Source organism: Oncorhynchus mykiss, chromosome 17 (genome assembly GCF_013265735.2).
Source record: "Oncorhynchus mykiss isolate Arlee chromosome 17, USDA_OmykA_1.1, whole genome shotgun sequence".
In the NCBI taxonomy this organism is placed as follows: Eukaryota; Metazoa; Chordata; class Actinopteri; order Salmoniformes; family Salmonidae; genus Oncorhynchus; species Oncorhynchus mykiss.
Window position 1 is genome coordinate 42,316,783 of NC_048581.1, and position 24,130 is coordinate 42,340,912.

Here is a 24,130-nt window from a genome sequence, read left to right on the forward strand (position 1 = left end):
TCTTTTTCTATATTCTTAGAAGATAGTCTACGCTTTTCTGTAGCATTCCATCTTACTATAACACTGCCCTGTGTGGTCTTATGGTAGGATGTGGACAAACCATAACGAAGTCTCCACCTGCAGTGAGCGCTCGTCTCCTTTTGACTATTGGTTTGCGTGTGCATGGCGCCATCTGCTGGTTACAAATTATGTTACTGGTTGATTTCTACTGACGTTCAAACCAGCTACATAATAGGACAGTCGTCTTAGTAATATGTATTTTACCTTATATTTGGTTAAAAAAGTGGAGGGTATTAAAGAGAGAAGCATGTCCATTAGAATGTTTATATAAGGAGGACAACATCACCAAGCAAATCTAACTCTGAGATGGCTGATTAGCAAAGAGCATTTTGATGTACAATGGTTGAATCAAATCACAACATCTGACTTGTATTGCATAGATCAGAATGCCATGCAAACTGTACCAGGACTATGAAATTGGGGGAAACTGCATGGGGCCTGTTTATGTGTTCAAACCAACATACTTAATTATCTTGTTATTATTTTAACTGTAGTTCTATTTTATTGTAAAATAGAATAGAACTAGACTGTCCATCAGAGTTACGGTGCATTTACTGTATTTCAGATCTCCTCGCTCTGTGCAAAGAGTGGATTTAGTATTTTCCTGAATATTCTCTGGTTGTTGGAGTTCCACCTGCAACGAGTTTACCGTGCTGCCAATAGCACATCGGATCGACCTCCAGCACAAGCTAGCTTAGCTATGAGGTTTGAGCCTGCTTGGTTATATTGTTTCTGACACGCTCCAAATACATGGAAAACATTTCAAACAAAGGACATTACTGCAGTGGCATACATTTAAAGAATCCATTTAATTGTAAAATTCTAATAAACAGCTAAACAAATTCCCCCTCTCAGAACACTGGACCACTCCACAAACATTTCCAAATAGCGTGGTCCCAAACTGGTTGCAAAAGTTGGTTTCCCTGCTCCGATTTTGCCGACGCATTATAGATCTAACGCCTGGTTAGGTATTTTAAGTCTCAGCTAACCACATCATATGTTATTGCAATCTGCTGCCCGACTGTGGCGCCACGCAATCATTTGTTGATGCGTGCAATGTCTGAGCGGTGGAATACGACCAGGAATTTGCACATTAACAACACAGCACAGACTGACTACACATGAGCTCTGCGACATGTTTTCATCTGAACAAGTATGAACAGGGGTAAACCCACTTATTATGGTCGCACAGGAAACATTAACTAAAATTATAGTTCGTACGCTGTTACGCTATTGTTTTCAGGTCAAATACAGGCTATGTTCCAATTATCTCTCCTTCCTTATAAAAAAGTGTTCACTGATTTGAAAGGAAATTACTGTTATAAGTAATATGCTGGATATTCCCTCTAGCCAGGGGTTGAGGGGGGACCGGGGGGCATGTTCCCCCGGGAGACGTTTTTGGTGTCTTTTGTCAAAGCAGCTGTTAATTGGTCAATTCTGAGGACTCCTGGGAGGCTTAGGCCTATGACCAGGATGGAATAAATCAAGAAATATCACAAGTCAGGTGTATTCAGTATGCTTTGAACATTGAACGAACATTGAAAACTTGATGACTTTATGCACTGACAGGACAAAACAAGATACTTGAGGCAAGGGGCATTTCTATATAGCCTTTTCTCTTTTTATAGGAATTACAATCAACATTGTCCAGGACATACTTGCTTTATTTGAGCTGGATCCTGCCCGGAACAGTATCCAGCACCTCTCAGTTTTGGACTGTTGCGTGCCGGACCCGATTTTGCAGGATCCGGTACTTCTCATGGCATAACAAATACATTTCTCATTTTGCAATGTAAAAATTAGAATAAAAGCGATCAGTTAATTAAGTTGCCTCCTCGTTAATCCTCCTGCCCAAACGTAATGTGAAAACATAAATGTTCAGCCCTCGCCTGATATTCTGAGATTTAATTTGGGTTGGGCCAGCCAGGGCTTAGGTTTGTGCAACATTGTGTTTGTGCCGAGTGATCTTTCATATTGTTACAGGCTTTGACTTTTCTATTTATGTTTTGAGGTTTGACTTTAGCACGTTAGCACGTAGGACGAACGGATTAGTGTCACCTCATTAGTCAGTATGTGTTACACCTGTGCTGGTTGTCATCTCATTAGTGGGAAGGTGTTTCACCTGTGCTGGCCCAGGTGCTATTTAATAGTGGCTGTCCCAATGTTTGTGTTGTCTTGATAGATGCGGAGGGTTAACACCTTTAGTTGGCTCTCCCTATTTAGATTTGAATGCAAACAATCCTTTATCTGATTTCCCTGATTTTGTTTTGCTCCACCTTTTTGGTTTGTTTCCTGTCTTTATGTTTGGTGTGGGTTTTTCTTTTGTTTGCCTCTTCTTGGGAAAATGTATTGGGCGCTCATGGTGGGTGCCTTTTGAGTTCCTGTTGCTAGTTAACTTTCAGTGGACACCACCATGAGTGTCTTTTAGAACCCCTCCTAAAACCCCACCTGTTTCATTTTGGTTGTTGTCAGTGACTCGTTGTTGGTTCTTGGTTCCCCCTCCTGTTTGAGCGACATCATTTGGTTTTCTGTGGCCGTTGCTGTGGTGAGAAGCACACCTGTATTTCTCACAGAACTATAATGAGCAAAAATGTAAACGCAACATGAAACAATTTTAATGATCTTACTGAGTTATAGTTCCTAGAAGGAAATCAATCAATTGGAATAAATGTATTTGGCCTTAATCTATGGATTTCACTTGACTGGGCAGGGGCGCAGCCATGAGTGGGCCTGGCAGGGCACTGGCCCACCCACTTGGTGTAACGGCTTTCTTCCACTGAAGGAGAGGAGGACCAAAATGCAGTGTGGTTAGTGTTCAACATCTTTAATAACGAGAAAACTACAAAATACAAAACAACAAATGTGAAAACCAAAACAGTTCTATCTCGTACAATGACAGAAGACAATCACCCACAAAATACCCAAAGAACATGGCTGCCTAAATATGGTTCCCAATCAGAGACAATGACAGACAGCTGCCTCTAATTGAGAACCAATCCAGGCAACCATAGACATACAAAACTACCTAGAAAGGGCACAGCCCCATAAACATACAAAACCCCTAGACCAGACAAAACACATAAATCCCCCATGTCACACCCTGACCTAACCAAAATAATAAAGAAAACAGAGATAACTAAGGCCAAGCCCACCCACTGGGGAGCCAGGCCCAGCCAATCAGAATGAGATTTTCCCCACAGAAGGGCTTTATTACAGACAGAAATACTCCTCAATTTCATCAGCTGTCCGGGTAGCTGGTCTCAGACGATCCCACAGGTGAAGAAGCCAGATGTGGAGGTCCTGGGCAGGCGTGGTTACACGTGGAGGCGACTTATGGCAGAAAAATGAACATGAAGTTATCTGGCAACAGCTCTGATGGACATTAACGCAGTCAGCATGCCAATTGCACGCTCTCTCAAAACTTGAGTGGAGTTCCACCATTTGACCTAACCCTAACCCTACACCTGTCAAACAACTGATCAATGCATTCTACTGCACGCTGTAGGCTATTTGCCTATTAATAAGGTGGTAACACACAATAGTGCTATCAGGCACAGAAGGGTGGTGGCACCTTAATTATGGATGATGCCATTCCATTTACTTTGTTCCGGCCATTATTATGTGCCGTCCTCCCCTTAGCAGCCTCCACTGCTATCAGGGTAGGCTATGTTTATTGACATAGTGCTGCAGACACAACGGAAAAGAATGCTAAACTGTACATGTAATGAAGTGATTTTAAAATGTACAATTGTTGTGAAGTCGTTTGGATTTTATCCAAATGTATCTTCATCCAATCACTGTGATCATATTCTTGAATGATAATGACCAAAATCATTGTCATATGATTAAAGAGACAGGGTTAGCGCAAATTCCCGGAGTGGGGATGGTCAAATCAGCTGTTCAAGAAACTGTTCAGTCAGCTGTCAATGATGGGCCATCAGCTCAAATCAGCTAATCAACTCAGCCAGGGAAACACAAACATTATCGGTTTTCACACCATCCATTAATGTGACATAGCTACCTGCCATCAATTCTTCCCTCAGAGAGGAGGCCATCCCAAAACGTTAATATTGCATTTTGTCTCTGTTGTTCATTAACTGGATTGAGCAATTTTTTTTGACAGTTAGTTGGCAACCTTAGGTTCTTTAGACACCTTAAGTTATCTTAATGTTATCTTTTTTGATAATATATAGATCTAAAAAAAAATCGCTGGCTACGTTTTTTTGCTTGTTTCTTTGGGGGGGTTAAAATCTTTCTTCATGCGTCATTGAGCTGCATTCAGTAGGCCACCTCACTATTCTCAATTTCATATTGTCTTTACATGTAATATTATAGGCCTATGTGTGTTATTAGTTTTGATAGTCTACAGTAGGCCATAGTTTAGGTGTAACCTACAGCTGCATTTCGGACACACTTGACACTTGTATGTTATAGTGGAGACCAATAGCCTATCTTGTGTTATTAAAGATGTCCTCCAGCGATTTTTGACTTTTACTGCAACAGAGTACCACACTATCAGTCATAATACCTATAAAACCTAGCAGTCAAACAAGGAAATGATTCCAATGATTTTTCCACCATTCATTTTTCCCATAAGGGATTTTAGAAACACTTACAATAAGGGTTGTGTTTTGTGTAAGCTTACCCTGATGTGACATTTTGATAACCGTTTAATTCTCTCTAGGACAAGGTGACTTTTATTAGTGCAAAGTACTCAGACCCCTTCCCTTTTTCCACATTTTCTTACATTACAGCCCTATTATTAAATGGATTAAATCAAAAAAATGTCCCAATCAATCACACAATAGCCCATTAAGACAAAGTGAAAACAAGGTTTCTATAAATTGTATCAAATTTATTAAAAAACAGAAATACCTTATTTTTCTAAGTATTCATACCCTTTACTATGAGACTCGAAACTGAGCTCAGGTGCATCCTGTTTCCATTGATCATCCTTGAGCTGTTTCTACAACTTGATTGGAGTCCACCTGTCATAAATTCAATTGATTGGACATGATTTGGAAAGGCACACACCTGTCTATATAAGGTCCCACAGTGCATGTTAGAGCAAAAACCAAGCCATGAGGTCGAAGTAATTGTCTGTAGAGGTCCGAGACAGGATTGTGTCGAGGCACAGATCTGGGGAAGGGTACCAAAACATGTCTGAAGCAATGGCCTCCATCATTCTTAAATGGAAGAAGTTTGTTACCACCAAGTCTCTTCCTAGAGCTGGCCGTCCGGCCAAACTGAGCAATCGGGGGAGAAGGGCCTTGGTCAGGGAGGTGACCAAGAACCCGATGGTCCCTCTGATAGAGCTCCAGAGTTCCTCTGTGGAGATGGGAGAACTTTCCAGAAGGACAACAATCTCTACAGCACTCCACCAATCAGACCTTTATGGTCGAGCGGCCAGACGGAAACCACTCCTGAGTAAAAGGCACATGACAGCCTACTTGGAGTTTGCCAAAAGGCACCTAAAGGACTCTCAGACCATGAGAAACAAGTTTCTCTGGTCTGATAGAACCAATAAATTGGCAACATTTCTTTAAATGGACAATTCTGTGAATTTTGTTGTGCAAGTTTTAGATTGACACAATACTTGTTAGTAAAGCTGTCAGCTAGAGATGATGTGCAGGAGCTTGCAGGGATTTGTAGCATGATGTCTACTTTGACGCTAATTAGCATCAATCATGCCTTTATGTTAGAGTGGCCAGACGGAAGCCACTCCTCAGCAACAGGGACTTGGAGACTAGTCATGATCGAGAGAAAGATGAACGGAGCAAAGTGCAGAGAGATCCTCGATGAAAACCTGCTCCAGAGCGAAGGTTCACCTTCCATCAATGATCAATGATCCTAAGGACAATGATCCTAAGCACAAAGCCAATTCAACGCAGGAGTGGTTTGGAGCAAGTCTTTGAATGTCCTTGAGTGGCCCAGCCGGAGCCCGGACTTGAACCCGACCTGAAAATAGCTGTGCAGTGACGGTTCCCATCAAATCTGACAGATATTGAGAGGATTTGCAGAGAAGAATGGGAGAAACTCCCCAAATACAGGTATGCCAAGCTTGTGTCATACCCAAGAAGACTCGAGGCTGTAATCTCGGCTAAAAGTGCTTCAACAAAGTACTGAGTAAAGGGTCTGAATACAGTACTTATGTGATATTTCAGTTTTTGTTTTGTCATTAAGGGGTATTGTGTGCAGATTAAGGGGCAAAAAACGATTTTATTAATTTTAAAATAGGGCTGTAACGTAACTGTCACATTCGTTTGTAGAAATGGACCAAGGCGCAGCGAAAGTTGAGTTCCACATAATTTATTTATAATGAAACTTAGCAAAAACAATAAATTAACAACAAACCGTGACTACAGAGGTGCTACATACACTTTCTCAAAATACAAAATACAATATCCCACAAACACAGGTGGGAACAAACACTACTTAAATATGATCCCCAATTAGAGACAACGATTACCAGCTGCCTCTAATTGGGAATCATAGAACCAACATAGAAACATGAAAACTTGAACACGTACATAGAAATAATAAACTACACTAACCCCCCAGTTGCCCTGACCTACTCCACCATAGAAAATAAGGACTCTCTATGGTCAGGACGTGACAGTACCCCCTCCCCACCCAATGGTGCGGCCGCAAAACCTGAAACCAAACAGAGAGTTAGGGGGGGGGGGGGGGTATCCAGTGTTGGTGGCGGCTCTGGTGCAGGACGAAGAACCCTCTCATCCCTCGGGTCCAGCCATGGACTGTGGACCGTCTCAGGAGGTTCCGGACTGTGGACCGTCTCAGGAGGTTCCGGACTGTGGACCGTCTCAGGAGGTTCCGGACTGTGGACCGTCTCAGGAGGTTCCGGACTGTGGACCGTCGTTGGAGGTTCCGGACTGGGAACTGTTGCCGGAAGCTCTGGACTGGGAACTGTCGCCAGAAGCTCTGGACTGGGAACCGTCGCCGGAAGCTCTGGACTGGGAACCGTCGCCAGAGGCTCTGGACTGGGAACTGTCGCCGGAAGCTCTGGACTGGGGATCGTTGCAGGAAGCCTGGTGCGTGGGGCCGGCATTGGTGATACCGGACTGGTGACACGCACCTCAGCGCGAGCGCGGGGAGCAGGCACAGGACGTACCGGACTGGGGAGGCGCACTGGAGGCCTGATGCGTGGGGCCGGTACAGGTGGCACTGGACTGGTGACACGCACTTCAGGATGAGTGCGGGGAGGAGGAACAGGACATACTGGGCTGTGAAGGCGCACCGGAGACCTGGTGTGTATAGCCTGCATCAATGGTACCGGTTCGATGACACACTTGCCGTGCGAGGAGCTAGCACAGGACGCACTGGGCTGTGGAGGCGCACTGGAGACCTGGCGCGTAGAGCCGGCACAAATTGTACTGAATGATGACACACTTCGTATGGCGAGTGCGAGGATCTAGCACAGGACGTACCGGACTGGGGAGGCGCACTGGAGGCCTGATGCGTGGGGCCGGTACAGGTGGCACCGGACTGGTGACATGCACTTCAGGATGAGGGCGGGGAGGAGGAACAGGACGTACTGGGCTGTGAAGGCGCACCGGAGACCTGGTGTGTATAGCCTGCATCAATGGTACCGGTTCGATGACACACTTGCCGTGCGAGGAGATGGCACAGGACGCACTGGGCTGTGGAGGCGCACTGGAGACCTGGCGTGTAGAGCCGGCACAAATTGTACTGAACGTTGACACACTTCGTATGGCGAGTGCGAGGATCTAGCACAGGACATACCGGACTGGGGAGGCGCACTGGAGGCCTGATGCGTGGGACCGGCACAGATTGCACCGGACTGGTAACACGCTCCTCCAAACGCCTGCGTTGCCGCATACTCCTCGCCAAACCCATTCTCCGGTATCCCGCCTCGCACTGTTCCATTGACTCCCAGGCGGGCTCTGGCACTCTCCCCGGGTCGACCGACCACCTCTCTACCTCCTCCCATGTTGTCACTGGTTCACACCTCCGCTCTGTCGACCACCCCTTGTGCCCCACCCCAAAAAGATTTGGGCTGTGTTTTGGGCTTTCCTTGTGGCTGCGAACCCCGGCGTCGTCACTGTTCTCCCTTCTCTCCTTGCGTCTGCTGTGACTCCTGTCCTTCCATTATTTCCTCCCAGGTCCAACTTATTTTCTCCCTGATCTCCTCCAAAGACCAGGATGCCATTTCGTCCCGGGCACGCTGCTTGGTCCCGTTGTGGTGGGATATTCTGTCACGTTCGCTTGTAGAAACGGACCAAGGCTGAGTTCCACATAATTTATTTATAGTGAAACTTAGCAAAGACACGCACATAGAACACGCACATAGAAATAATACACTAGACTAACCCCCCAGTCACGCCCTGACCTACTCCACCATAGAAAATAAGAACTCTCTATGGTCAGGACGTGACAGTAACAAAATGTGGAAAAAGTCAAGGGGTCTGAATATTTTCCGAATGCACTGTACATTGTTAAACTTGTTGGTTAGCTAGCTAGCGAATTTTTGATATATTATTATAGATGTAACATCAGTCAAAACACCTCAAAACAAGACATGGTATCAAGCACAAGATAAAAACTAGCTGAAACGAGCCACATGGCAACTTCTTGTCATTGTTGTTAGCTATCTGGCTATCCAGAATCACAACAACACATGGACTTCTGCCCCATTGAAGCGTGTGCATTGTTTTCATGTAGTTGCCATGTAACGTTCGTCGTTGGGAGAAAGAGAGGAGGACCAATGCGCAGCGTGGTAAGTGTTCATAGCTTTTAATCACGTACTAGAACACTGAACAAAACAATAAATAACAAACGAACAGTCATGTAAGGTGAAAGACAAAAACACTAAACAGGAAATAAGCACCCACAACTCAAAAGTGAAACCAGGCTACCTAAGTATGGTTCTCAATCAGGGACAACGATTGACAGCTGCCTCTAATTGAGAACCATACCAGGCCAAATACAGAAATCCCAAATCATAGAAAAAAGAACATAGACAACCCACCCAACTCATGCCCTGACCATACTAAACAAAGACATAACAAAAGAACTAAGGTCAGAACGTGACATGCCAGTTAACCCGTCTACAGAGGAGCAATAGAGAACAAAAGAAGAAAGCCCCCCCCCCCACATTTGTGCTATGTCATGACTTACCTGGACCACCTACTGAGATGTGCCTTTTGTTAAGTAAATCAGGTGTTAAATGAGCGGAAAAGGAGACTGGAGTGCAACTTTTAAGGGGCAATCAGCAGTTGCTTTATCTATTTTTGGACTTCTGAATTAATTAAATGAACTCACTGATTCTTGACGAATATAACTTATAAATGTCATGAGCTTAACTCAACTGTCAGAACTCAAAATATAAGCTTGTTTTGCTCCAATGTTTGTAAACATAGTAAATGTCCACAAGCAGTATATAGCCTCAAAACATGGTTAAAACTATCATTTTTGATATCATGAATGGTCCTTGCATCCATAGTTGGTTTGAGAGTGGTTATATTTTTCCAGCCCCAGTAGTTTAGTACACACCTAAAGGGTAAAAAAAAAAACATATTTTGAGATAAAAAGTGGTTTTTAGAACAGGGTTTCCCAAACTCCCAGGACCATGATTTAATCGGCCTCCCCCTTACTTGAGTAACAATAGAGGAGCAATAGAGAACTTACAGTGCCTTGCGAAAGTATTCGGCCCCCTTGAACTTTGCGACCTTTTGCCACATTTCAGGCTTCAAACATAAAGATATAAAACTGTATTTTTTTGTGAAGAATCAACAACAAGTGGGACACAATCATGAAGTGGAACGACATTTATTGGATATTTCAAACTTTTTTAACAAATCAAAAACTGAAAAATTGGGCGTGCAAAATTATTCAGCCCCCTTAAGTTAATACTTTGTAGCGCCACCTTTTGCTGCGATTACAGCTGTAAGTCGCTTGGGGTATGTCTCTATCAGTTTTGCACATTGAGAGACTGAAATTTTTTCCCATTCCTCCTTGCAAAACAGCTCAAGCTCAGTGAGGTTGGATGGAGAGCATTTGTGAACAGCAGTTTTCAGTTCTTTCCACAGATTCTCGATTGGATTCAGGTCTGGACTTTGACTTGGACATTCTAACACCTGGATATGTTTATTTTTGAACCATTCCATTGTAGATTTTGCTTTATGTTTTGGATCATTGTCTTGTTGGAAGACAAATCTCCGTCCCAGTCTCAGGTCTTTTGCAGACTCCATCAGGTTTTCTTCCAGAATGGTCCTGTATTTGGCTCCATCCATCTTCCCATCAATTTTTACCATCTTCCCTGTCCCTGCTGAAGAAAAGCAGGCCCAAACCATGATGCTGCCACCACCATGTTTGACAGTGGGGATGGTGTGTTCAGCTGTGTTGCTTTTACGCCAAACATAACGTTTTGCATTGTTGCCAAAAAGTTCAATTTTGGTTTCATCTGACCAGAGCACCTTCTTCCACATGTTTGGTGTGTCTCCCAGGTGGCTTGTGGCAAACTTTAAACAACACTTTTTATGGATAGCTTTAAGAAATGGCTTTCTTCTTGCCAGTCTTCCATAAAGGCCAGATTTGTGCAATATACGACTGATTGTTGTCCTATGGACAGAGTCTCCCACCTCAGCTGTAGATCTCTGCAGTTCATCCAGAGTGATCATGGGCCTCTTGGCTGCATCTCTGATCAGTCTTCTCCTTGTATGAGCTGAAAGTTTAGAGGGACGGCCAGGTCTTGGTAGATTTGCAGTGGTCTGATACTCCTTCAATTTCAATATTATCGCTTGCACAGTGCTCCTTGGGATGTTTAAAGCTTGGGAAATCTTTTTGTATCCAAATCTGGCTTTAAACTTCTTCACAACAGTATATCGGACCTGACTGGTGTGTTCCTTGTTCTTCATGATGCTCTCTGCGCTTTTAACGGACCTCTGAGACTATCACAGTGCAGGTGCATTTATACGGAGACTTGATTACACACAGGTGGATTGTATTTATCATCATTAGTCATTTAGGTCAACATTGGATCATTCAGAGATCCTCACTGAACTTCTGGAGAGAGTTTGCTGCACTGAAAGTAAAGGGGCTGAATAATTTTGCACGCCCAATTTTTCAGTTTTTGATTTGTTAAAAAAGTTTGAAATATCCAATAAATGTCGTTCCACTTCATGATTGTGTCCCACTTGTTGTTGATTCTTCACAAAAAAATACAGTTTTATATCTTTATGTTTGAAGCCTGAAATGTGGCAAAAGGTCGCAAAGTTCAAGGGGGCCGAATACTTTCGCAAGGCACTGTACACTTCTGGAGATCTGAGATGATTTGATGGGTCTGCGCAATATGGTGAAACTTCCACCCAGCCTATCAGACGGTAAGTTGTAAATATTACCATATTGATTGCACCAGTCAAATCTCCACAAGTGCATAGGGGTCGATTTAGGATGACTATCACAGGGAGACTTTCATTTGGAAAAAAGTCAGTTCTCTCCTTGACTCCTCCTGCCTCTCTCATCCGTGACCCAGAAACCGATAAGTGGTTGAGGGGTCGAGGAGAGTGTCAATTCGTTAGTAGACGAATGAAGGAGTCTGCTCCCCTCCTCGATTACCTATTTCGGTAGAGGAAGCACATGAGCATCCTTGCGATGGTAAGAACATAAGTGTTTTAATACCCATCACACCCTCTTTGAATCAGCTGTTTTTTCTCAAAGGAGAAAAGCATGCAGACATTTAACCATGTGGGTCCCAACATTGCAAAAATACAACATTTCCTAAATTGCACCCTGTACAGGTCCTAAACCAAAAAACACTACATAGTTAATCTCTTAGAACCACATGTATCTTTTAGGCTGTGTTTTTTAGGCTGTGTTTACCCCACATGTCTTGTGGGGTAGGCATGGGTGTCTAAGCTGAATGTTATTTGACTATGCAGACAATCTGGCATTTTCATCACAGTAATATTTCTCATGAAAACTAGAACAGAAGCAGTTAATGTACAAAGCACATTCAGCTTGTCAGTATGTCTATAAGGTATAGTCTGTCTCCATTCTCATGAGGAGAGTAAACAGCATTTTAAATCATGATAGGTAGTAACTGTGTGTATATATATGCTCCATGAAATAATATAATTGCAAAGTTATAACATTTATCAACACAATTTTAACAGTACATGACATACATAACAAGGATGTTGTTCACTGCAACAATATCAGTAGCTTGTCTCAAATATAGCATAAAGCAAAAAGTGTGCTGGTACCACTTCATATAATATTTCTTACGATCTTCAAAAATGAAATACGTTTGTATTCAACGTGGGCCTTGCACGAACGTGTGTGTTTGTATTCAGTGTGTGACTGTCAAACCTCAGATGGACAAATAAAACACTGGTGACTCCGCCCACATTGAGCCCCGCCCCGAACTGCCCAATGCAGTCAGGGGTACTTCAAACATACAGGGTTGACTTAGATTGTTGACAACATGTAAACTATATTTTACTTCTAAATGTTTATTGAAAACATAAATACATTTGTACAATGAGCACTTGTTGTCGCTCAAATACATCGTTACCGTTGTTGGTTAGCTAGCTATAGACATGACATAAGTCAAAACACATGGAATCATATGACCTGTCTATATGAACCAGAAAAAAGGAGCCAGTGAAATGTCTCGCTTTTTATTCTATCTCTGGTTCAGTTGCATAGAAATAGATAGAGGACGTATCTTTGTATCTGTGGCATTATAGCGTCTGTGACAGCACGGGCAGTGCCATTGAGACTATCTCTGCTCCCAACTCATAGGAATCCCCACCCAGTTGACTACTTTAAAATGATTGAAGCCCGCAATGGCAATTTTCATCCTAAAATGTGTTTTATCCAAGGATGATTCCTCTATCTATCTATCTCTATGTTCAGTTGCCAGTAGCTACTGAGGCTAGCCGTCAACCGGATGACGATTCGACGATTGACGTCGAATGTATGCTTGTCATTGGATATGAATTTTCTTCAAAGATGGTTCTGTAATATCCTCGTTAGTGTACAGTTTGCTGAGAAACGGACGGTTGATATGACAGTATTTCTTTCCGACACAGGTAAATAGCAACACACAGCCAGCTGCGGTTGATCTGTTGTGTTATTGTTTTCATTAGCTTAGCCAACTAGCTACCGTTAGCTCCAGCTAGCCCGTGCGGCCTTCAATAACAGTGAGACACTGCTTCAAACAACGCTGGCTGAAACTTGCTTGCTAGCCCGCTTTGCTGGTTGTACAGGTTGTGACAGCGTAACTTGCCTATAGCTAGCCATGCATTATGTTCATTTTCGACTGTGTTATTTACCTGCCATAACGCTAATGTTGCTACTTAGCTAAATGTCCAAATGTATTGGTACCATTGAAGACATAGCTAGCTCGCGTCTGTTGAAGATATCATCAGCTAGCTAACTTGGGTGTAACTAACGTTAATCATTAGTCCAAACATGTGGGTTTTGCAGAGAGAACGAGTTTCTATTAGACAAATTCAGGTAGGTCCCTCCCCTTAGTTCGGGTTAAGGGTGTTTTCACATTTTATTCCTTTCAGACAAATTTGGGTGAACTCGGTGCGGTTCTCTTAATGTTTTGTTCAGTATGAACACTGCAACGGAACTCAGACCCATTAAGAGCACCCGAAGCGAACCGAACTGAGACCATTCCGAAAGTTGGTCTGAGTTCGGTTCGCTTCAATTCCGCGGTCAGGTTCCCTTTTTTGGGCATTGTGAACACAAAGCCCCCCAGGTTCGCTTGTCATTAATCCCGCACCACACACCAGACCAGGATTTTCTCAAACTTGGTCCTATGCCCCCCCTGGGTACACGTTTTAGTTTTTGCTCTAGCACTACACTGCTGATTCAAAATAACCAACTCATCATCAAGCTTTGATTATTTGAAGTCAACTGTGTAGTGGGGTGGGGGGGTTAGGGGGTGGACTGAGTTTGAGAAACCCTGCACTAGATGGTGCCACAAGACAGAAGATGATGTGCGGGTTCGGAGAAACAAATGTCTGCTGTGTACGCCGAGGAACTTAAAACTTTCCACCTTCTCCACTACTGTCCCGTCAATGTTGGTAGGGGGCTGCTCCCTCTGCTGTTTCCTGAAGTCCACGATCATCTCCTTTGTTTTGTTGACATTGAGTGTGAGGTTGTTTTCCTGACACCACACTCCGAGGGCCCTCGGCTCCTCCTTGTAGGCCGTCTCATCGTTGTTGGTAATCAAGCCTACCACTGTAGTGCCGTCTGCAAACTTGATGATTGAGTTGGAGGCGTGCATGGCCACGTAGTCATGGGTGAACAGGGAGTACAAGAGAGGTCTGAGAACGCACCCATGTGGGGCCCCAGTGTTGAGGATCAGCAGGGTGGAGATGTTGTTTCCTACACTCACCACCTGGGGGCGGCCCGTCAGGAAGTCCAGGACCCAGTTGCACAGGGTGGGGTCGAGACTCAGGGTCTTGAGCTTAATGACGAGTTTGGAGGGTACTATGGTGTTAAATGCTGAGCTGTATTCGATGAACAGCATTCTTACATAGGTATTCCTCTTGTCTAGATGTTTAGGGCAGTGTGATTGCGTCATCGGTGGACCTATTGGGGCGGTAAGCAAATTGTTAGTGGGTCAAGGGTGTCAGGTAGGGTGGAGGTGATATGGTCCTTGACTAGTCTCTCAAAGCACTTCATGATGACGGAAGTGAGTGCTACAGGGCGATAGTCATTTAGCTCAGTTATCTTCGCTTTCTTGGGAACAGGAACAATGGTGGCCCTCTTGAAGCATGTGGGAACAGCAGACTGGGATAAGGATTGATTGACTATGTCTGTAAACACACCGGCCAGCTGGTCTGCGCATGCTCTGAGGACGCGGCTGAGGATGCCGTCTGGGCCGGCAGCCTTGCGAGGGTTAACACGTTTAATGTTTTACTCACCTGGTTGCAGTGAAGGAGAACCCGCAGGTTTTGCTAGCGGGCCGTGTCAGTGGCACTGTGTTGTCCTCAAAGCGAGAAAATATCTTGTTTCGTTTGTCTGGGAGCAAGACATTGTGGTCCGCGACGGGGCTGGTTTTCCTTTTGTAGTCCGTGATTGACTGTAGACCCTGCCACATACCTCTCGTGTCTGCCAATATTTACGTTAATAGTATCTTCTGATTACAATTGTTTACTCTTATATGCTCTATGGGACCTTTATATAGATAGGTGTGTTCCTTTTTCAAATCAAGTCCAGTCAATTGAATTTTCCACAAGTGGACTGGAATCCATTTGTAGAAACATTTTTACAAGTGTGCAGTGTTTTTGTAAACCTGTTTTCACTTTGTCATAATGGGGTATTGTGTGTAGATTGAGGGGAATTAAAAAAAAAAAAATCAGTTTTAGAATAATGCTGTAACATAACAAAATGTGGAATAAGTCAAGGGGTCTGAATAATTTCACGATGCACAAAGTTGTTTACATCCCTGTTAGTGAGCATTTCTCCTTTGCCAAGATATGCCACACCTCTCAGGTGGAAGGTCTATCAATAAACTGATTAAACAGCATCATTACACAGATGTACCTTGTGCTGGCAACATTAAAAGGGCACTCTAAAATGTGCAGTTTTGTCACACAACGCAATGCCACAGATGTCTCTAATTTTGAGGTACTGCGCAATTGGCATGCTGAATGCAGGAATAACCAACAGAGCTGTTGCCAGAGAATTGAATGTTAATTTCTCTACCATAAGCCAATGTTGTTTTAGGGAATTTTTCAGTATGTCCAACCGGCCTCACATCCGCAAGCGGGGGGCTGGCTTCCTGCCCAGTTATGTGAAATCTTAGATTAGGGCCTAATGAATTTATTTAAATTGACTGATTTCTTTTTATGAACTGCAACTCAGTAAAATCTTAGAAATTGTTGCATTTGTATTTATTTTTAGTGTAGCTAGTATAGCAAAACAGCAAGTGTGTGTCTGTTGCTCATGCAATCTGGGCCTGTTGTCTGTTTATCATGCAGTTGTCAATGGGTTCAGGGTTGCCTTTTTTATTTAACGTTACCCAGCAATAATTTGGTTTTGCCTAATCTTGAGACTAAAGATGTTTTGACAACTTGGCTGGCTAGCTAATATGTTACTTGTATTTTGTTGTTAGGCTCAGCTAGCTAGCTAACTTATCTCTAGAAAGAACTGTGCACTAAGTTGTTGCTGTGCACGTCTTCTATGCTTTTCAAGATGACCTTTTACGGTTGTACACCTGAACAGTATCTGTCTCCAGTTCACTATTTGGCACTTGCAAAGTACATTAGACACTCTCAGTGAAGTCCTTTTTTGTTAATATTAGCATTCCTTTTAGATAATTCTGCCGATAACACGTCAAGGCTCTCTCTCTCTGTTCAATGTCGTATTCACAGCGTGGGTCTACTTCAAATGTGCCTTTTCACACAGTTTGCCTTTGACATATTTGTTTTGAAGCTACATGAAAAGGTCAAACTGAATATGAACTTATGGGAATATCAAGCATCAGGGTCCACCTTATATGTAATGGGCATTTGTTGTTGCTTGAATAAGTCTACTTCAGGCTGGTTCTGAGTCTACTCTGTTTACGCATATGCTGACTCCACTGCTCTGTACACACAGGTAACAATTGGACCCAGTAGAAGCAAAAGCCACCGCCATGTATTCGGAATGGAGGTCTCTGCACCTGGTGGTGCAGAGCGACCTAGGCCATCTGAGTGTCCTTCACTCGTACCCTCCGGTGGTGGGGCGTGACGTGGCCAATGCAGTGGTTAGACCTCTGGGGGTGACCCTGGGCACCCCGTCCACCGATAGCCTGCTCAAGACCGACAAAGAGGTAGGCAAGACTGTGCTGAAAACAACCCAGATTCTTTTGCATGGCTGAATCAGATGTGTATGTAGATGCATGTGTAAGCCATACGGGGTGAATACTTTTTTGGACTTTGCCCATCTAGGGGGAACTACCCTAGAAATCCAACATTCCAACTCGCATTTAACGTTCAAGGGGAATAAGCTAGCTACAGCTGGCGGTTGAAAGGGAAGTTGGAATGTTGGATTTCTAGGGTAGTTCCCCAACTAGGCCTACTTGATTCTTTGCTGTAGGTATGGGGACGGTATACTAATGTCAAGCTCCACTTCATTGCCACTCATTAGAATTGAGAAGTACAAGTTTCTTCCCTCTTTAGCTCCAAGTTCTTCTGACATTGTTCTGCCTATTTCCTGAAAAACATAGGCTACATGATACATCCAACACCTTTCATAGACTAGGCTTTGTCAGTCCCTTATTTTTTAGAAAACCTAGGACGCTGAATGGTCACCTTCACATTTGGACTAAGGCTACATCCTGGAAATTGAAATATTATAATTTTTTTTTTCTACTGTGCTTGATTGAAAAACACACCACCACCTCCCTCTCTAAATTATGTTGTGTTTTCAAATCTCTTCTCTCTGATTGCTGCTGGGTGAAAAATAGTATTTTGCACCCCCTTTTGTCTGTGGAAAATGTGCTGCTCACTTCCCCATCATGTTTGCCTTGTAGCTCGGATACCCCCAGGCCTCTGGGCTTGCTTGATAACATAACAGGATTTCCTGAGTATATCCCCGGGGCATTCGACCCCTGCTGCTTTATAGTGACAGTGTTTCTCCACCCCAGTGGAAAACGTCTCTTTGAGCTCACCCCCAGTCCAGTCTCAGCAGCCAGATCAGGCCTGTTTGTAATAGGCAAAGGAAAATGTAAGCCATCTGCCAAAGAATGTACGCTTGGCCTTAATTCCCTTCTCTTTCTTGCTAATTTTAGTTTGCCAGATAAGTCTCTTGTCATGCACTTATTTACAGTGCCTTGCGAAAGTATTCGGCCCCCTTGAACTTTGCGACCTTTTGCCACATTTCAGGCTTCAAACATAAAGATATAAAACTGTATTTTTTTGTGAAGAATCAACAACAAGTGGGACACAATCATGAAGTGGAACGACATTTATTGGATATTTCAAACTTTTTTAACAAATCAAAAACTGAAAAATTGGGCGTGCAAAATTATTCAGCCCCCTTAAGTTAATACTTTGTAGCGCCACCTTTTGCTGCGATTACAGCTGTAAGTCGCTTGGGGTATGTCTCTATCAGTTTTGCACATCGAGAGACTGTCGTTCCACTTCATGATTGTGTCCCACTTGTTGTTGATTATTCACAAAAAAATACAGTTGATATCTTTATGTTTGAAGCCTGAAATGTGGCAAAAGGTCGCAAAGTTCATTGGAAGTTGATTGGAATTATTATTTGTTAAACAAATAAAAAATATATAGCCACCCTTTGCCTTGATGACAGCTTTGCACATTCTTTGCATTCTCTCAATCAGCTTTACCTGGAATGCTTTTCCAACTGTCTTGAAAGAGTTCCCACACTTGTTTGCTGCTTTTCCTTTACTCTGCGGTCCAACTCATCTCAAACAATCTTAATTGGGTTGAGGTCTGGCGATTGTGGAGTCCAGGTCATCTGATGCAGCACTCCATTACTCCCCTTGGTCAAATAGCCCTTATACAGCCTGGAGGTGTGTTTTGGATCATTGTCCTGGTGAAAAACAAATGATAGTCCCTCTAAGTGCAAAGCAGATGGGATGGTGTATCGCTACAGAATGCTGTGGTAACCATGCTGGTTAAGTGTATCTTGAATTCAAAATATGTCAGACGGTGTCACCATCACACCATCATGCTTCACGGTGGGAACCACACATGCGGAGATCCTCCGTTCACCTACTCTGCGTCTCACAAAGACACGGCAGTTGGAACCAAAAATCTCAAATTTGGACTCATCAGACCAAAGGACAGATTTTCACCGGCCTAATGTTCATTGCTCATGTTTCTTGGCCAAGCAAGTCCCTTCTTATTGGTGTCCTTTTTAGTAGTGGTTTCTTGCAGCAATTTGACCATGAAGGCCTGATTCACGCAGTTTCCTCTGAATAGTTGATATTGAGATGTCTGTTACTTGAACTCTGAAGCATTTATTTAGGCTGCAATTTCTGAGGTAACTCTAATAAACTTCTCCTCTGCAGCAGAGGTAACTCTGGGTCTTCCTTTCCTGTTGTGGTCCTCATGAGAGCAAGTTTCATCATAGCGCTTGATGGTTTTTGTGACTGCACTTGAAGAAACTTTAAAAGTTCTTAATGTTCTGTATTGACTGACCTTCATGTCTTAAAGTAATGATTGACAGTCGTTTCTCTTTGCTTATTTGAGCTGTTCCTGCATAATATGGACTTGGTCTTTTACCAAATAGCCCTATCTTCTGTATACCACCCCTACCTTGACACAACCCAATTGGCTCAAACACATTAAGAAGGAAAGAAATTCCACAAATGAACTTAACAAGGCACACCTGTTAATTGAAATGCATTCCAGGTGACCTCCTCATGAGTAGTGGTTGAAGCTGGTTGCCAAGAATGTACAAAGCTGTCATCAAGGTGGCTATTTTGAAGAATATAAAATATATTTTGATTTGTTTAACACTTTGTTACTACAGAATTCCATATGTGTTATTTAATAGTTTTGATGTCTTCACGATTATTCCACAATGTAGGAAATAATAAAAATAAAGAAAAACCCTTGAATGAGTGGTTGTTCTAAAACTTTTGACCAGATATATACAGTGGGGCAAAAAAGTATTTAGTCAGCCACCAATTGTGCAAGTTCTCCCACTTAAAAAGATGAGAGAGGCCTGTAATTTTCATCATAGGTACACTTCAACTATGACACAGAAAATCACATTGTAGGATTTTTTATGAATTTATTTGCAAATTATGGTGGAAAATATGGCTGGTGTCAGTAAACGTCCTGCAAAAAAAATAAAATAAAAAAAAAATGTTTCCAGCAGCACAATTAGTCACCTACGCTCTAGTTAACACAAACTGCCTAACCAGCTCTGCTAGGGCGAGTGGTCCCATTTGTGTCTGGAAGTAGCTAGCAAGCTAGCCAACGTTAGCTTTGGTGCTGCCGTTGTAAGGCCAGAACGCTCAAATCAACCCTACTCCTCTGCCCGATTGTCCGGTGTGTGCTCCGAGAGCGAGACAGTCTGAATTTACAATACAGTTTGTGAGCGCAGGCACTCCCGATTTGAATTTAAGAACACACCCAATAGAAATGTGTTATGCTAGCAAGAGGTTGCATAGCAACAGCATCAACTTCCGGTGGAGAAGTAGAAGTCAATGACCAAGTACGTTCAACTGAAGGTTCAGCTACACTACAATTAGGGTTTGGAAATGTAATGCCCCTTAGATATTAATTTAGAATCTTCCAATCCTCTTATGCTGTATCCTACCCCCGACCGTCACGTTGTACAGCGCCGTATTTTCCATTTCATTTAGAGTTTTTCTCGGAATAGAAACACCATAATATATTAATCAAATGAATTAAGACACATTTCATAAAATCATTATTACAAAAAAGGTTTTAAATTCTCTGGTAATGCCAATATGGAAGACAAATGCTTCTCAAAGATGCCCTCTAGTGGTCAAACTAGCACTAACAGAAAAAATGGCTGACAAATAAATAACGTGCCACAGAATGCTGTTGCAGCCCGCAAGGTGTGTTGCAGTATGACACAACTTTTAAAGGAGGAACCACTGTAGATTTTCTGCGCTAAATTATTTTTAATTTATTTAATTTTTTTAATTTAAATTATTTTTTAAATTTTAAAATTGTATTCTATAGGCTATTACAACAATTTAAATATAGAATGTATGTCCTTGAAAATTACAGTTAAGTCCTCGAATTTGACTTGTCAGTATGAACCCCGCATAGGCTACTTGCCTGGCCCGTAAATGAAAGATGAAAATCACCTGCTATTGAAATTATGCACGCATCATTTACTGTATTTGGTAAAAATGTAAAATGGTCCCCTTTGTGTGGTTTTAAGCATTGTTGTGAACTTAGAACATCCAATTTTGTTGTTTTTCTATTAGTATGTTTTTTAAAGCGAAAACCTAAAAAATCTGTTCTCTTTTTTTGTATTTTTTTTGTATTTTTTTTTGTTGCTTTGATTTAGTTTTGGTATCAAGTATCGTTTAGATTCTGCGCTATAGAGGATTTTGCATTTCACACTTTATTTATGTCTCTTCTTTTGCTGTTACAGTAAATCTTTCCAAATCAATGTAAGAACACAAGGACATGCTAATTTAAAAGATGGCTAGTCATTATTCGCCTGGTTCTGTATGGAATGCAGGCCCATTATGGGACACAGGCCAGGTCATTATCAATTTTTTGTGTGATCAAATTATCTGCTGGTGCCACCAACTGAAAAAGTTAGTGTAGAACACTGTAGTTTATAAAGGGGTAGGTCACCTAGCTTGGCAGAACCACCCTGATTACTGTGTTTTGAGACATGACATGACAGAATGGTAAACACTGCAATCAGGCTGGTTCCACCAGGCAATAGGCCTAGTTCACCTACATTTCTGAATGAATACTACATATAGTCACGGTCACTCATGTGGATGAAATTAAGTTAATTTCACTACAATCAGCATAATTCAGCCTAAAGAAAATTGTTTACCTCAATGCAGCAATAGTTCATCATATTGTGCTCATCTTTCAAGTGTTAAGTCATTCACCCTTTTCTCAAGTATTCTGACAATGACTGATATCTGACTGTCTAGCTTGCAGCAGTCCAATGCGCAATGTCTCTTTCTAACGGCAGAGTTCTTGGTGTGGTGTGATTGACAGGTGAAGTGGACAATGGAGGTGCTGTGCTACGGCCTGACCCTGCCTTTGGACGGGGACACGGTTAAGCTGTGCGTGGACGTCTACACGGACTGGATCATGGCGCTGGTCGCTCCGCGTGACTCCATCCCCCAGCCAATCGCCAAGGAGCCCAACCTCTACGTGCAGACCATCCTCAAACACCTCCACAACCTCTTCCTGCCCAGGTACAAGCTAACTGTGTGCCTATGCTCTGGCTAGCCGCTAATTGTGTGCTGATTGTAATTGTGTGCATCTTCCTCACAAAGAGTATCGCTATTCTAGCTCTCCTCATTTAGACTGGATACCTGTTTTCCTGCTCACAAGTGAACCGTGAAGAATATCGCTGCTGAGCATAGGTCTTCAGACCCTGTTGAGAGGTTGAGTACTAACCGGAAGATTTTTTGTTTTGTGTTGAAATGTATTTTTACTTCTCAGTTACCGTTGGTAGCTAGCTCCACGGCTAGCTTACCCTACCCACAACATGGTAGCATTGTAGTTCCCTTCACCCTGAGGTAGCTGCTAGTTAGCTAACACCCAGGCAAGCTAACCAAACCAACATTACTGCCTGCAACACAGTAAAATTGCTAGCTCCCTTCTCTAGAGTAGTTAAACCTATGTTTATTTGTTTGTGTTAACTAGACTTACTGGCTAGCCTCACGGCTCTGTGGTTGTCAGATAATACCTACCCAATGTCAAACAGCCCCCACGTGGTACCCTTCAGCCAGCACTATGCTAGCTACAGCATACCTTAGCCACGAGGCAGCTGCTAGCAAGCTTACACATGACTATGCTCATCCTAGCTAGCATTAGCCGTAAGGCTTCTACTAGCTAGCTTACAGTGGCTAGCGTTCCGGAACGCAAGCTAACCACACTAGCATTCCTACCTGCACATATGGTCGCATTAGCAGGGATAGGTAACTCGGAAACAAGTTCCTGCCTGCCCAGATTGTAGTATTGCTAGCTCCCTTCTCTTGTTTAGTGCAACTTACATTCACTCATTTGTGTTGACAAGACTTAACGGTTTGGCCTTACGGCATTATGGTCGTTGGGAGATTTTCATCATGAATTCTAACAACACACCCATGCTGTTCCCTTCGGCGAGCACTGTGCTAGCTATAGCTTACCCTTAGCCTCGAGGTCGTTTCTAGCTAGCTAACGCCTTCCCTAGCCGCACAGCTATAACATTCATACACAGTGCTCAGTTCAGCTAGCCATTAGCCGCAAGGCATCTAATGAGCAAGCTCACGCCTGTCAAGGCTATTTCGTAGCAATGCTGAAAAGCCAGCTATTACTGGCCAGCTTGCTTCTCTCTCTCCCTTTATTTAAACAGGTAGGCTACTTGAGAACAAGTTCTCATTTGCAACTGCGACCTGGCCAAGATAAAGCAAAGTAGTGTGACACAAACAACAGCGCAGAGTTACACATGGAATAAACAAGCGTACAGTCAATAACACAATAGAAAAAAAGTCTATATACAGTGTGTGCAAATGGTGTGAGGAGGTAGGCAATAAATAGGCCATAGTAGCGAGGTGATTACAATTTAGCAGATTAACACCGGAGCGATAAATGAGCAGATGATGATGTGCAAGTAGAGATACTGGTGTGCAAAAGAGAAGGAAAGTAAATAAAAACAATATGGGGATGAGGTAGGTAGATTGGGTGGACTATTTACAGATGGGCTATGTACAGCTGCAGCGATCGGTTAGCTGCTCAGATAGCTGATATTTAAAGTTGGTGAGGGAAATTTAAGTCTCCAGCTTTAGCGATTTTTGCAATTCGTTCCAGTCACTGGCAGCAGAGAACTGGAAGGAAAGGCGGCCAAAGGGGGTGTTGGCTTTGGGGATGACCAGTGAGATATACCTGCTGGAGCGCGTGCTACGGGTGGGTGTTATCGTGACCAGTGAGCTGAGATAAGGCAGAGCTTTACCTAGCATAGATTTATAGATGACCTGGAGCCAGTGGGTCTGGCGACGAATATGTAGCGAGGGCCAGCCGACTAGAGCATACAGGTCGCAGTGGTGGGTGATATAAGGGGCTTTGGTAACAAAACGGATGGCACTGTGATATACTGCATCCAGTTGCTGAGTATAGTATTGAATGCTATTTTGTTGATGACATTGCCGAAGTCGAGGATTGGTAGGATGGTCAGTTTTACTAGGGTAAGCTTTTGGCGGCGTGAGGGAAGGAGGCTTTGTCGAGAAATAGAAAGCCGATTCTCGATTTGATTTTGGATTGGAAATGTTTAATATGAGTCTGGAAGGAGAGGTAGGTATTTGTAGTTGTCCACATGTTATAGGTCAGAACCGTCCAGGGTAGTGATGCTAGTCGGGCGGGCAGGTGCCGGCAGCGAACTGTTGAAAAGC

The 24,130-nt window shown here is 43.1% G+C and overlaps 1 protein-coding gene across 7 annotated transcripts in view; it reads left to right on the forward strand.

The window, feature by feature from the left end:
• Positions 1-12,782: 12,782 nt before the first annotated feature.
• Positions 12,783-24,130, forward strand: part of LOC110493907 (ral GTPase-activating protein subunit beta) — a 78,281-nt gene continuing 66,933 nt past the window's right edge. For 3 of the 7 annotated variants that reach the window (XM_036949896.1, XM_036949897.1, XM_036949895.1), the window contains exons 1-3: positions 12,784-13,136; positions 16,666-16,879; positions 21,750-21,952. In XM_036949896.1, coding sequence (XP_036805791.1) covers positions 16,703-16,879; positions 21,750-21,952 — 380 coding nt within the window. In that variant the 5' untranslated portion in view covers positions 12,784-13,136; positions 16,666-16,702. Of the gene's footprint in view, positions 13,137-16,665; positions 16,880-21,749; positions 21,953-24,130 lie in introns of all 7 variants that reach the window. The other 4 variants (XR_002469211.2, XM_036949898.1, XM_036949893.1 and 1 more) reach the window with 2 other exon arrangements.